Source organism: Serinus canaria, chromosome 5 (genome assembly GCF_022539315.1).
Source record: "Serinus canaria isolate serCan28SL12 chromosome 5, serCan2020, whole genome shotgun sequence".
Lineage (NCBI taxonomy): Eukaryota > Metazoa > Chordata > Aves > Passeriformes > Fringillidae > Serinus > Serinus canaria.
Genome location: NC_066319.1, coordinates 326,067 through 341,543, shown reverse-complemented (window position 1 = coordinate 341,543; position 15,477 = coordinate 326,067). Strand labels below are relative to the sequence as shown.

General features: G+C 39.5%; 2 protein-coding genes across 2 annotated transcripts in view; both read left to right on the top strand.

Annotated features, from left to right (window-relative positions):
• Positions 1–11,457, top strand: part of LGR4 (leucine rich repeat containing G protein-coupled receptor 4) — a 73,238-nt gene extending 61,781 nt beyond the window's left edge. Inside the window, exons 12-18 of the mRNA XM_030240713.2 lie at positions 710–775; positions 1,399–1,470; positions 2,292–2,363; positions 3,050–3,175; positions 4,916–5,037; positions 5,592–5,666; positions 8,519–11,457. Of these exons, the coding sequence (XP_030096573.2) occupies positions 710–775; positions 1,399–1,470; positions 2,292–2,363; positions 3,050–3,175; positions 4,916–5,037; positions 5,592–5,666; positions 8,519–9,795 (1,810 nt within the window). The 3' untranslated portion in view covers positions 9,796–11,457. The remainder of the gene's footprint in view (positions 1–709; positions 776–1,398; positions 1,471–2,291; positions 2,364–3,049; positions 3,176–4,915; positions 5,038–5,591; positions 5,667–8,518) is intronic.
• Positions 11,458–11,594: 137 nt separating this feature from the next.
• Positions 11,595–15,477, top strand: part of CCDC34 (coiled-coil domain containing 34) — a 31,539-nt gene continuing 27,656 nt past the window's right edge. The window contains exon 1 of the mRNA XM_018921955.3: positions 11,595–12,528. Within this exon, the coding sequence (XP_018777500.3) occupies positions 12,413–12,528 (116 nt within the window). The 5' untranslated portion in view covers positions 11,595–12,412. The remainder of the gene's footprint in view (positions 12,529–15,477) is intronic.

The following is a 15,477-nucleotide window of genomic DNA, read 5'->3' as shown; positions in this document are numbered from 1 at the left end:
AATGGAGATGAGAGTTGGGAAGAACATAGCAATGCAAAGGCTAGATGTAAAAAACAGTGAGGATGTGTCAAAATTAATGCAAAAAACCCCAAACTGGTAACTGAAACCATTAGGGCATGGGAACAAACCATGTGTGCAAAGGATGCACCCAGGAAAATGTGGAACAAAAGCAAATCCTGAAAAAGGGAGGAGAAAAAATACGTTCTGTTTGATAGAAGAAAACAGGAGAAAAAATGATGAGGTGGGATTTATTTTCTAACAGCCATTTACCTTGCAAATAGAAATTTTAAGATTGCTTGCTTATTTCTAGTCTTTTTTTTCTTCCTGGTTTCACAGAATATTCTGAATTTTCCTAGCTTTGCTTAAGCAATCACCAGCACACTAAACAAAATTGTCACCAAATTTGTATACTTTACATGCAATTTACCTAGTTTATTCTGAAAAAGCAGATTATGAATAAACTTTTTAGATTATAACTCTCAGAATTCAGGGAAAATGTCCTAAATCTTTTTATTAAGGTATGTGTATACCAAGATGTAGAGTTCACGCTTGTGATATCCTCTGTGATTTTCTCTAAACTACCCTTGGTTTCTCAGCAGAATGGTACTAACAGGATGATTTTTCTGTCAATGTGTTTAATAGTTACAAGTGATATTTCAAGTAGAAAGGAATTGAACTAAGCACCCTTCTCCCATTTTCTGTTTTGAAGGGACTTGTCTTATAACAATATAAAGCACCTCCCAAGTTTTAAGGGCTGCCACACCTTGGAGGAAATGTAAGTAGAAATAAGTGTTGTTTATTTTTATAAACTCTTTATATTCTGAATCCACATCTCTACAGACGTTTTTGCTTCATGTTTGATCCAAATTTTCAAAAATTAAGGACAGAGAGAGAGATCTCATGAGAACTGTGCCAGACAGAGAATTCAACCATTTGTGCCTTCCCTAATAATCTAATGCTTAATTATTCCTGTGGCACAAAAGTAATGAAAGACACAGCTTAATCCTGCACTTCATAGTAGTATTTATATGCACATAAATGCAATGATTAGAATATATCCAAAGACTCCATGCAGAATGGAGAGTTGTTTTAAATTTCAGTATGACTCTTCAGGGGGTCACAAAGTGTTACTTTTAGCTTGAAAGTTATTCAGTCCACACTTAAAAGTTTCTTCTAAATTAAATGAGTTGTGAATTGGGATTGGGCAGAGGTGCCAGGAAAGTGCTCCATGTTTGTATGAACATAGCTGATGTGCAAAACACTTGAAAGACTGTCTAGGAGGGGAAATGGGTAAAACCTCACACTGATAAGGCTGAAGCCATCCATTAGCAGACACCAAGCTACCCTTTGTTTGAAATCAGGTAATAAAAGTTCTGTTTCTGCTTCTTCCCTTTGCAGTTCCTTACAGCATAATCAAATCCATGAAATTGCAGAAGACACCTTTCAAGGACTATCCTCCCTTCGTGTCCTGTGAGTGCAGATATAGCAGATCCTGGTTTTGATTCCCATGTAAACTGATGTCAGGGTTTGGTGTTAAAAGTTTGATTGATGGCAAAAGGCCAGCAGCCAGTTTCAGCCCTGTTCCTTCTATTCTCCCTTTTATTTTTCTAGCCTATCAAAATATTTTTATAAATAAGAAGTCTAAAAAATGAGACTTTTTCAGTGGTCCAATATTTTGCATTCTAACTGTATTATTTCATTATATATTATTTGTTGGAGAGATTCTATCTCTTTTCCTCAAGAGAAGCAGATGAGTAAACAATTATCTTCTCCCCTTACAACTCAAGCTATAGTAAGTTCGCAGGAAGAACAAGCCAGAAATAGATATTTTAAGAAGAATGTTACAACTCATGGTGGTCCAGGAGAAGCTGGAGTTGGAGTTGAAATGCAGAAACCCAGATGCTCCTCTGCTTGTTCTTTTGTTATCTTCCCCCATTTCTGCCAACATGCCCTGCTATAGATGCAGTTGTCACCAAAAGTAGTCATCCTGGCACCTTCATGCTGGGAATAGGTGATGCCAGGGGCAGCCTCTGCCTTGGGAACACAACTCATGCTGTAGTGTCAGAGACAAGGGTAGAGGGAGCAGGAATGGGAGATGAGGTGGAGCAGGATACAGCTGCATTACCAAGGAATTTGGCTGCTATTGCACCTGGCTGAATGGGAAGAGGGGGGATATGTTTTGCTTTTCTGATACAGGCATGATAAATTTGTCACCTTAGCTTTTTTTCTCAGTACAGTGGCTGTTACAGTTGGTGAAACTGCCAAATAATCTCCTTTGGCATTTATTGCAGGGACCTCAGTAGAAATCGGATCCATCAGATCCACAAGGGAGCTTTCATCACTGTTGGAGCTCTTCTTAACCTGTAAGTAGGCTGTTTTGTTCAGTTACCTCCTCTCTCTAGCTTTCAGCTGCTGAGCTAATAAATGCTTTTAGCTTAAAAGTGATGCTGTCATGGACATATTTTATGAAAAATCCTTTAGTTAGGATCTTTTCTCCTGAGAAGCTGAGAGGCCTCAGACACAAAATGAAAACAATAATTATCTGCTGCTGTGGAATGCAGCAGGTACATCTTTGGTGTCATGTGGTTGTTTTTAATAAATGGCCAATCACAGGTCCAGCTGGCTTGGACTCTCTGGTCAGTCACAAGATTTTATTATCATTCCATTTCTTTTTTTGCTAGCTTTCCGATGAAATCCTTTCTTCTCTTTCTTTAGTATACTTTTAATATATAATTTTCTTTTAATATAATATATATAATAAAATAAATCAGCCTTCTGAAACATGGAGACAAGATTCGCATCTCTTCCCTCGTCTTGGGACCCCTGCGATGCATTCATCATTTGTTTAATATCTGTGAATTGGGAAGGCTCCTGCTAGTACATGCTCCCTGAGTACATGCAGGGCACACTTGTTTAGAGTGCAGGCTGCATTGACAGGCATTTCCAGACCACAGTCTCATGTGATAAAGCCCTTCCCTTCTTTAATGAAATGTGTGCCAGAGGGTCTTCAAACTTACTTTGTAATACAGTGTTAATATTCACATTCCAGAGACCTGAGTTTCAACGAGCTCAGTTCAGTTCCAGCTGAAGGATTGAGTGGACTGAACCAGCTGAAACTCACCGGCAATTCTGAGCTGAAAGAAGCTTTGGCAGCCAAGAACTTCGCCAAGCTGCGGTAGGTTGGTAAAGAACACCCCAGGGTGCTTGCAGTGCCCACTGTGTGCTGAATGGAGCGAGTGTGTGCACTGCCCATGGCAAGTGGTCTGTGCTGAGTCCTGCAGGGTCTCAGTGCTGCTCTGCAGAAAGGGCATCTTGTGGGAACCCAGGAAATTCCTCTGGCTGCCCTGGAGGACTTGAGACCCTGTCAGGGGGCTCAGAGACCTTGGCACAGAGCCCAAGACCCTTGTGCCTTTGATCTTGACCCATGAAAAAAACAATTACCAGCCTTTATATGAAGAATTACAAGTCAAAAGAGTTTAAGTAGAATGATAGTGAATTTATCACAGGGTGAAAAAAATAGATTTTTTGGGGGGTTTTTAGAATGGGGACTCAGGGTCCCAAAATGGAGGAATTTGGGCATGCCCTGTCCTACTTCTTCTTTTTGGCCTACGTCTTCTGCTGTGATGTTGGCATTTTTAGATTGGTTTAAGGTAGAAGCTCACTGTCTAACATATGTGATAGGTATTGGAAAGTTATTGTAAATATTGTACATGTAGTTTTTAGTATAAAAAGACAACACCGCCTTTGGACTGTTTTGCTGAGCAGGTCAGGAGAAAGAATTTTTTAGATTAGAAACAATAAACAACCTTGAGACCGAGAACTGAAGAGCTCTGACTCCTTCTTCGACCGCTGGGCTGAGAAAAGAGACTTTCTAACACATCTCAGGGTCACTGTGACCAGCAGAGATTCTGAGAGCATCTGACTGCTCTGGTGTACAAACCAGTTACAGATAATTTTCTTGGCATTTTTTAATATTCTCCACCACTTTTCAGGCAAGATACCATCTGGTTTGAGAGTAGTGCTTTGGGTAGATTTCCATTTGTTACTGAACTGAGCACATCTGTCTTTCACAGTGAGGAAAACAGGAGCAGACAGGCAGGTGTCTGATTACACAAACACCATGCTTTATATATATTTTCTTGGAGGCAAATGATAATAAAAATAATCATTCAAATGGAAACCTGTAATTGATTTTTGTGGAAGATGGATCAGACAGTGATGAACTGTTTTCAATTGTACAAAGCTCTTTCTGCCCATTAAGAAGCAGTCTGATGATCCTCCTAAATATTTTCAAGAAGAGAATTCAGGATAGTTGATATTGTAATCCTGAGTGAAAAAAATTAGATTCTGGTCTGCTATTCCCTCATTGTTTATGTGGTTTTTTTAGAACTTTGTGTGAAGATGTACTTCTTCTCTGCCAGAATAACAGTATGTACCATTTCTGCCAAACACAGAAAAAATAGAAATCTTATTTTGGTATCACAGAATGAAGAGTGAGAAGGAAAGATGTAACACAAGGTTGTGGTCATCTGGGAATTAACTTTCTTACAAAACAGTTACTCTTAATTAGCTTACTTAATTAGTTTTCAGTTTAATTTCTACAGCAATGCCACAAACTAACCCTGATCAGAATTTGGTTTGTATATGGAGTAGAAAGAATAGTAGAGAGCTAAATATCATAACATCATCATTGTACTTCTCACTTGTATACATCACCTGTCCTTTATTTCAGTGCAAGAGTTCATTTGAAATGCTTATACCAGATCCAATTTGAAACAGCTTTTATCAGCCACTGTGAGAAAAAGAAGATTTGAGTTTAGCACTGAAGTGTGCTACTGAAATATTTTTAATAGGTGGTAGTCTTAACTTTGGTTACAAAGTCTAATGGTCTTCCTTGTCCTGCCTGTATTTTCAGGTCACTCTCTGTACCATATGCTTATCAGTGCTGTGCATTTTGGGGTTGTGATTCTTATCTAAACTCCAATGCTGAAGATTCCAGACACCAAGATCAAGGTGCCTTGATGGATCATGAGAAGGGTAAATGTTTCATGTACTTAACCAGCAGTATTGTTTGTACCAGACTAGAATAACAGTGTCTTTTGCCTTTGAATAAGGGAGTAGGGAAAATACAAGTCTTTATAGGGATACAGAGGAGGTCTCTGAAAGTGCTTAGCAATTGTTTACAAATCAGCAGTGCCATGTTCCTTCCAAACACATGAAAGATACGCTGGACACTCTTAAGACTTGCCTGTCTGAAAAAAATAGTAATTAAGAAAAAAAGTCAAACTGCAGGTATTGCTTCCGTCATGGTTTTATTGTTCTTGGTGTTTCAGCCTTTCTATTCAGACAGGACTTGTCCTTTCCCTGACTACTTCAGGCTCCACAGATCCTTCCCCAGTGACCAGAGATGTTGCCTGGTTACAATTGTGAGCAGCAATTTCTGCACTGAGCATCTGACCTCATGTGGCAAACCAGAACCACTTCACTTGTCACAAGGCTCAGGTGTCAGTGAACTACTTCCATCCTAGGCAGCTTCACTGCCATTTCACTTATTTTTCTTCCAACAACTAACATGTTTTTCACTTTTACAGTTAATGCAGGTATTCTAAGAAATGAGAAAAATGAGGAATTGGGACAGACTATTATTCACTGTACACCAGCAACAGGTAAATCTCATCATGTGCTTTAGCCACACTGAACTGCAGGCATGGTGTTATGCAAAGAGTTGAGTGAATTAGATCTTTGATTCCTGGTAGCCATTCTGTACACAGAAGATTAAATTCTCCAGTGCTTTCAGTGAAACTTGATTTGATGTCCATGTTGTTTTGGACGAGCAATCAGAAAGATCTGACTCAGCTTTAGACACACAGCCCTTCATTGGAGAGCTGTGCTAGGAAAAATACCAAAATTTCTTTCCATAAGCAGAATAATCCAGACTGTAGTGCTTATATTTGGAGTCTGCTAATGCACGACCTCCTAATTCTGCCTTATTTCTCCAAGGAGATGTCTGGAGCAGACTATGTAAATGCTCATCTGTTTCAGTGAGAGTTCAGCCTGTGCTTTAAAAGCTTAACTCAAACTGCTGTCTATCATTGGTGGTTTTAAGGAAGCTTGATGTCTTTCCAGGAGAGAGGATGAGGAGCAGCCATATGATCTGTTCCCCAGCCCTGCTGTAGCTGCATTAACTGTGAGCAGAGGGCTGTTACAAGCAGCTGGAGCAGGCAGCAGCATCTTAAACTGCTCAAGACACTTATGCAGTGAGCAGTCTTATTGACACACCAGACATACTCCAAGTCAGGCTTGAACAGTCCAGGAGTGTTGCAAGTCTTTGATCTTGCAATGAATATTTTCATTCTAGGCAGCTTTATTTCTGCCCTTCTGTGTCTCTGACTCAAGCTGCCAATATCTGTACATGGTTCCACTCAGCTCCTGAAGTACTTGCTGTGGTGCCTCTTGCTTTCTGCCTTTGCCTCTCCAGAGGTTTCCTTCCCTACCTCCTGTACCCTTTTGTCTGCATAAACAGGAATATGCAGATACAGTATGCTTCCAATGAAGTTACTCCTGGGTGAGCAGGAGTTTTCAAAGTCTTACTTCTTTCTCTTCTCCTAACTACTATTTTATGTTATGAAAATCTGTTTATATTTTGAGCTAGCTCTGGCTTTAATATCCAGAATACCATAAGGATTTCTTGATCACAGCCAAAAAAACCTGTAGTCAGAAAGTCAAATATATTAATGTAATTGTACATAATCTAAAAGTTAATTTGTTCAAGGTGCTTATTTGCTTTTGATCTCCTGTTTACAGAATGAGAATTGAGATGGTGTGTTACATGGGTTAAATTTTTAAAGTCTTTAGCTCTTTCTTTTTGTCCATGCCAGAAATGCTGTAGTAGGTCTAGAAGAAAGAGCTTGTTCTACAAATTCAGTTTGCCTTGTTTTTCACCCGCCCCTCTCATACTAACAAGTTTCTGTGCCATGCTGCCATCTGCTCATAGGATACTCCACTTACCATGTCAATTCTGAATCACTTCTCAGCCTGGAGATCCACTTTGCACCTTGCCTAAAGAATGGATTGCTGAGCAGTGGTGCTCAAGGAGCTCAAGTTTGTGAAACATCCTTCCAAGCATGAATTTTTGCCCTGTCCCAGCATGGGCTAGAAATATCACTGTGAGAGCAGGGTAACTTTTAACCCAAAGGATTTGGGAGACAGGCAGAAAAGGGTAGTGGCTTTTATTTGTCTCAAGTACAACTACTAGAAAAATGGCTTCAAATTGATTTTTGGAAGCACAGAATTGACATTTTAAAATTTCATAAGTAGGAAGTTGTTTTAAAGTAGATCAGCTTAGCAGGCAGTGTTGTGTCACATGAATGTATAGTAAGGTTAATTATTCTTTCATTAATGTTTTACTTGGGAATACCTGCTAAAAAGGGGGTTTACACCTGATTTTCTGACAGTCCAGTGGGCATCGTTATTTTCTGCCCAAAAATGAAGCTTGATCATTTAAACAAACAAAAAGATTTTTTTTTTTCTTTTGCTTGTCAGTTCATGTGCAGCACAGAGCCAGCCCTCAGTCACAGGCTGATTCCAGGTCAGAGGCTCCAGCCTTTGCAGCCTGGTATTTTTCATCTGCTCCCTGAGTGCTCTGCAGCTGCAGGGAGGGATCCTGAGCTGCTGTGCTTAGGACAATTAGAGGTGCCTAGCGGGGATATAGGAGAGGCTAAATTCTTCTAATTGTTACTTAAAATCAGTAGGATTTCCCTATGGAATAAATAGCAGTTAGGGGGATTAGAAGGGTATGCAATAGTAGTGACCTCTGTTCCTTGTCTTGTCTCCTCTTATTTTGTTCATTGGACTTTTTTATTATGTAAGCTGTTTTATGTGGCAAAAAAGATGAAAAAAATTTTTTCTCATATGACTTTTCAAACTTACAGTTTCAGTCAGCTGAAACTTTCAGTGGCGAGGCTGGGGGACAGGGCTGGTGGTAAATTCCTGTCCCTGTTAAAGCTGCTTAAATTGAATTTGTCTGTTGTTCCACAGATGTTTCCGTGTCATCAAAAGTAACTCCAGAAGGCATGTTTCTGAGTAATTTTTTGAGAGAACATGTTCCTTCTAAAAAATTCTTTTCCCTTACGAGGGGATTGTGAACATTCACTTTTATATTTTTTGCCATCCTTTTCTATAAAGTATGAAATCTACATAAAATAAAAAGGTATTTAGGTCGCACTAATAAAACTATTTTGAATAGCTAAAAGGTAATTAGGTTTGTTTAGCTAGCTTGTTTATACAAAATGTTCTCAAGTGACCATTCACTGCAGTAATTATTTCAGGCATAATTAATTAGTAAATAACTTCAGCAGAATAGTTTACTTTCAGCTGACCTATTTAGCAGTTCAACTGTGTATTTTATTCATGAATTAATGAGGAGTTCAATTTTAATACCTTCTCAAAATCTTGCTTATTAAGGCAAAATTTTTTCCTAAATTGGTTGTCCTTCTGTTTGTTTTTTGTTTTCTTCTAGGTGCTTTTAAGCCTTGTGAATATTTATTGGGCAGCTGGATGATTCGCCTTACTGTCTGGTTTATTTTTTTAGTTGCTTTGTTCTTCAACCTGCTTGTCATGTTAACAATATTTGCATCCTGTACTACATTGCCATCTTCCAAACTGTTTATAAGCCTGATTTCTGTCTCTAACTTATTTATGGGAGTCTATACTGGTATTTTAACTTTCCTGGATGCTGTATCTTGGGGAAGATTTGCTGAATTTGGCATATGGTGGGAGACTGGCAGTGGCTGCAGAATTGCTGGGTTTCTTGCAGTTTTTTCATCAGAAAGTGCCATTTTTTTCCTGATGTTGGCAGCTGTTGAACGGAGCTTGTCTGCAAAGGAGTTTATTAAAAAGGGGAAAAGCAACCGCCAAAAACAATTTCAAATTGGAGCATTTTTTGCTTTCCTGTGCGCTCTGGTAGCGGGCTGCTTACCACTTTTTTATAAAGCAGAGTACTCAGCATCACCCCTTTGTTTGCCCTTCCCCACTGGAGAAACACCTTTGTTAGGTTTCACAGTAACTCTGGTGCTGCTGAATTCACTAGCGTTTTTGCTGATGGCTGTTATCTACACTAAACTCTACTGCAACTTGGAGAAGGAGGATCTCTCCGAGAACTCCCAGTCCAGCATGATTAAGCATGTGGCTTGGCTAATCTTCACCAACTGCATCTTCTTCTGTCCTGTTGCCTTCTTCTCCTTCGCACCGCTGATCACGGCCATTTCTATCAGCCCTGAAATCATGAAGTCTGTCACTTTGATTTTTTTCCCGCTGCCTGCTTGCCTGAACCCAGTCCTCTACGTGTTCTTCAACCCGAAGTTCAAGGAAGACTGGAAGCAGCTCAGGCGCCACCTGAGCAGGAGGAGCGGGGCCGTGGCCATCGCTGTGGGTGGCCAGGGGGATGTGGCGCAGGACTTTTACTACGACTGCAGCATTTATTCCCACCTGCAGGGTGGCAATGTCGCTCTGTGCGAGTGCTGCGAGTCACTCCTGCTGTCCAAGCCTGTGCCCTGCAAACATTTAATGAAGTCCCAGAGCTGTCCAGCGCTGGCTGTGGTGCCATGCCCGAGGCAGGACGGCTCCTGGTCGGACTGTGGCACGCAGTCAGCCCACTCGGACTATGCGGACGAGGACGACTCCTTCGTGTCGGACAGCTCGGACCAAGTGCAGGCCTGTGGCCGCGCCTGCTTCTACCAAAGCAGGGGCTTCCCCTTGGTGCGCTATGCCTACAACATCCCAAGAATCAAAGACTGAGAAGGCTCTCTGCCCTCAGCTGTTCCAATAAAGAGGTATTGTGTTTCACAGACTGTCGCCTGTTTTGACCTCTCAAGCAGGAAGCACTTTTGGAATTGTTATTTAGTGTCATTTATAAAGAAGGGAAGTGGGCAGTAACTTCTTGAGCCATATGTTTTTTAGAAAATTAAATAAATCGATTGCCCTGACTGTAAATAATTGGTAAACCAAAATTGTTACCCAATATTTTTACTCTTTTTCATGCAATCGTGGTTTCTTTTATACAGTTTTTACATGCTGATAGTGTGTTTCCACATCATATTGCAGTTGTACTTTGGTGGTGAGGTAAGTTCTGGTGATTTCCCCCCCGCCCCCAACAAAGCACAATATAAAGGACAGCTGTTTAATATTATAGAAATTATTTTTAAATGTGATTTTTCTATAATTAAGCAAAAAAAAAAATTATTGCTAGCTTTGTATAGTATATTCAGCATTGAATCTCAGGATGCATTTTATTGCAGGGCCAAAAAAGGGATTGATTCTCCCATATGTAACTGTGACAGCAATATCAGAATACTGTTTTATATTTTAGCTAATGTTCAATTAAAAAAAAAAAGTTTGTTGCAGTAAAGTATTTGTAATCCAATATTCTGTAGATTTATTGGACTAAGAATATTAACAGCTGTCAGGAACAGTAGGGTTAAACACATTTTTCCAGTGATGGCGCATCACTTCAGGTGAACCACAGCAAGTTTGTTCAGTATTACGAGTCGAGTGGCAGCACTGGCAGGAGTGAGGGGGTGTGGGGTGACAGCAGAGCTGCCCCTGTACACAGAGCTCGTGTCTGTGCCACCAGTGCTCTGCAGCCTGCTCAGTGTCACAGCACTCCAGGAATACCTATGATAGACCGAGAGTTCAGGAAATGGAGGGAAAATGCAACGCAATTTGGCACTGAAAAAAAAGCATTTTTCCAATATACTTTACTGACAGTGAAGTACACTGTGCAAAGTCACTGATTTTCACCTAAATCAGTGCAATCTCTAAAGTTCTGAGACCCAAATGACAAGTACAACCAGAGATCAATTTTTTTAATTTAGTTTAAAATATGATCAATATGAATTTAATAATGCATGATTAAGTAATTATGTAAGGTTTTTGGATGATACACTAGGTCAAGAGTAAATCCACTGCCATCCCAGTTACTCTGGAGAAATTCTTGTTAAGATCTAAAGCTAGATTGCTGTTTTGAGAATTAAACTGTACATACTGTTCATACAATGAATTTTTATCTTTGTATTGTAAGTTATTTGATAGAACCCATGATGGGAAATGTGGCTTCAGTTCATTTTGTTAATTAAAGCTACCTCCTAAACAATAGTGGCTGCCAGTAGCAGAATGTTTAAAATATGGTTTATGTACTTTTTTCATTGTAAATAGACATGGTTATATATTGTCACTATAATAAAAACAGGATTCTTGTATATGAAAATCATGTAGTTTGTACAAAGTATGGGAGGAATATTTACTGTATGCTGTTAATTTTGTAAGCCAAAATATTCAAGTGTAAAAAGGGAAGAAAACCCTCCAAGAGTTGTTAATTGTTATATTTACACTCATGAATATTACATCTTCAATTAGCATGGAATGTTACACTACAGCAAATAAAGGGTACGTGAATACCTATGCTAATTTATCTCTGTTTTGCAAAAGTTAAAGCTGAAAACAGTGCACATGTTGAATTATTGAGCATAAATTATGTCTCATCTGCTCTTGGCTACATGTAGTGAAAGTTTCAGAAAAGAACTGCCACAAAAACAAGAAAGTTGCCAGTTTACAAGTGGATCTGATTTCAGAATAATGCTTTTTAACATTTTGCTGGCATGCAAAAGGTTAAAAACCTAAAGGAAAGTGTTAGCCCTCTTATGAAGCCATCTCTTGAATAAAAGTTTTGTGTATTGTGTTTGAGTGGAAATGTTTTTAGTATGTTTTGAATAATCATACAGATTATAATTTTCATATTTATACTGTGTAATGTTGAAACTGTGGGGGTTTTTTAATCCATCACTGTCTAAGAAGTCACAGCTTGTCCCATGTTCCCTCTGTTGGCCAACATGTCAGAGGTAATGATTCTCAAAAAGGACTGTAAATGTCAGCTGCCATTTATAATCAGTGGGGAAGGAAATAAGCCTGTTGTGTTTTCAGTTGTTGTGTTCTTACCTATGGATTTATTTCTTCTGTTCGACAAGGGAGCCTTTGCTGCTGTGCTGTGTCCAAAGGTGATGTGATCTTTTGAAGCTCTGGTATTTCACTGTATCTCAGGATGTTTTTGGAGTTCAGTTATCCTACAATTAACTCTTTAATGCAGTCAGCCCAGTGCCTCGCAGCTGCTGGAGGGGAAGGAATATGAGAGCAGCTCCTGGAGACAGCCTGTTCAGAAGCAGTGCTGCAGACACGCCTCTCTCAGCATGACCTCATGTGTGACACCCATGGGCGATGGCCACAGGAGACTCTACATGGATCCAGATAACAAATGCCAACTTTCTTTGTGTCTTTGCTGGGAAAGCTGCTCTCAGGCCAGGGCACAGTGCAATGTTCAGGTTTTCTCACCCACTGAGAACTTGCTGCTGCTCCAAAAGCAATGTCAAATACATGGGGACAACTTGCCTTCAAGCTGTTCTGTGTTAGCAGCCTGTGGGATTTTTGTTACCTGTGTACCAGTGGCTTTCTGAGCTGTCACCTCAGCAGTCTCTTCAGGTAGGTAGAGCTTCCTAATTTCAGTTTTCAGACTGAAACAAGTGAAAGCACAAGTTACACCCTTCTGGGGTGCCCACAGAAAAGAACTCCTCTGGTTTTCTAGAGTCTAAAGCTAGCTGAAACTGTTCTTAGAGCAGTGTCACATATCTTGCCTCTGGACCTCTCCACGGCTGCCATACTGAGCTCCAGTGCTGGGTTTAGCAGTCAAAAAGGCTTTGCTGTTGACATAGGACAAGGAGAGCATTTTGTTGTTGTTTTTATTCCTTCTGCTGTTGGGAGGAAGCACCTTTTTGCAGGGAGATGATCACAAATAAAATTGCCTAAGGTATTTCTTATTTTTCCCCCAATAAGAGTAATTTCTTACAGATGGTTGTTAGTCTGGTCTCTGGCAACATGCTGGTGAGAGCTCTTTGTTTGAATTGAGCTTTTTCATTCTCTTATAATAATAATGCATCTGCTTTGCAACTTTTTGATCTAGATGCCTTTTGCCTTTTTAAATTTTCCTGTAGAATTTCCTGTTTATTTATGAATTTACTCAGAAATTTCAAACTTACACAAAGCTACTTTAGTAATTTTTTTCACTTTGATTACTATTTTTAAGCCTTCAGTTTCAATTTACAGGATAATATTTTTAATTAAAAACACAATGCACAGTTTGTTTTATATGTGCTCTCAATTTTTAATTACATAAATGCTTTTGATCTTTTACTGTTAGCATAAGTTAATTTTTTTTAGCAGGAGTTTTTTCAATATTACCTTTCACATATTGTACTGTAGAGTCTGATTTAACACTACGGTTCAGTTGAAGATGATTCAATGAGTAAGGAAATGAAATGTGAAATGGGATAATAGAGCACTGTACAGATTGCTGTTTTCTGTACTGTTGTATACTGTAAGAAGTTGGAAGGTGAATGGACATATTTCATACTCCAGTATAAAGTAACAGTGTAGGTTTTCCATAAGAAGTACTAGTTAGTGGTCACTGTGGTGTTTGCTATAGCGAACTAATTTTGGTTTGAGGGTAACAAAATTTGAAGTGCCTCACTGGTTTCCAGTAACAAAAGCATAACCTGTGTTCTGAAAATTCCACTCCAAAAATGAGCAAGTAAATCTATTAGTTGCTGATGCTTTTTAAAAGAGAGAAAGACTTTATGCAGAACTATTAACTATCTAAAGAAATGAAGGCTGTTCAAAAGCAGGACAGCTGTGGTCTCTAGCTAGCATAAAACAGCTGGGTTGAGTGGGAATCCTGCGAGTGATTCACAAAGATGTGGTTTTAACCTAAATGTGTAGCATAGAGCACTTGCACGTTCCCCCAGACAAGAGGAATTCCTATCTGGAGGCCCTGTCCCTTTAAAGCAGAGCCTTCCACATCTGCAGGCAGCAGAACCTGGGCTGGGACTGGCAGCGTGCAGGTGCACTGCAAGGAAGAGAATACATCACACCAGGAAGGAAAGTGAAGCCATCCAGGACCTCTCAGGTTTCACAGCCTCTAATGAAGCAGAACTACACATCCAGGCACAAAAATAGCCAGCAGACAAGTACAGGCAGTGTTCCTTGAGCTCTGACATGGAGGGTGAACCAAGCGGCTTTCTCACTTGCTCCTGTGCCTGCCACAGTATTTTCCTTATGCTGGAAAATCTGAAGACTTAAGGAGACTTGAATTCAACTATAGTTGGTTCAAATTTTCTACTCTTTTCAAGGTTGCATGTAAAATAGTCTTTTCTTCAAGCTTAAAGCTTGATGTCTAAGCGTCTGTTTCTCCCTACATTTAGTAATTCTTTTTTCTCACTTTTGATTATTTTTATGCTTCTGTGTTCCTTAGTGTCTAGTGGGGAATTAGACATGACATCTACAAGCAATCTGATTTCATTCTTTTCATTAAACTTGGCTAATGTTCATCAAGTTGAACTGAGAAGTTTCCTTCTGCTGGCTCTTGTGTTTTCAGAGACTGAGTTCATCGGATTACAGTCCAATTTCTAAAACTGACCGATTTCCTAAACAAGAATTGGCAAATCACGGTGTGCTTAGTGATTCAAAGTAGTTGATTTGTGTCTAGAATATAAATCTTTTGTATGTCTGTTACATAAGGAATTGCTTTCTTGATATTTTATGTGTAAAATGGTTTTTTTTAAATGGTGTGGGTGGCTATTGAGGAATACTTCTGAGAAATTTGTCACGAGCAGAAGGTATAGGTCTGTGAACACACACTAGTTTTACTCTGAATTCTCTCACTGTTGCTAGATAGCTCTTAAGTGCTTATTCTATAGCCTGTGACAGTGAGCTAGCACTGAAAGACTGAATGCAATTTTTGCAGTTTCTTTAGTAAGAAATTAGGATGATTTTGCGCACTGATATCAATCATAGGGGGGTGTGTATATTTATTCACTTCATTCAGTTTGTGGCAACTTCTTGTGCTTCATTGTGGCAGTTTGATTTTGCCTATGGGTTTTAGCAGTGTTGGCATGTAATTCTTTCCAGGGCAGCTACTTCTGGCATTCAGTTCACAGAATTAGGGATTTGCCATCCTTGCAGCATGCCATTTATCCTGTCAGTACTTCTGTGGCCATAGAAGTTGTGTACTGAACCTGCAGGATTGATGTTTCATGATTGTTGTTTCAATGCTTTTTAACCAAATTACATTACTTTGGCTCATACCTTTCCTGTGTTAACTAGGGCACAGTGGCTGTGGAGCTGGCTTGACAAGCTGGGCACAATGGTAAGCGGGATAGTAACAATATTATTTTATGTTTTCACATCTCTTCAAAGTTGGAGTGCTTCTGCCATTCCAGCAGCAATGCTTTAATTTCCCAAAGAGTGAACTGGCTTTTGTCACCCTCCCTATGGGCGGTCTCAATGTATAAACTCCCCTAGCTTGTCCAATACTAAGGTTTGTTAATATAAGCTATTTTCCCAAATAACAGGATAGGAAGGGAATAGACAAGCTGA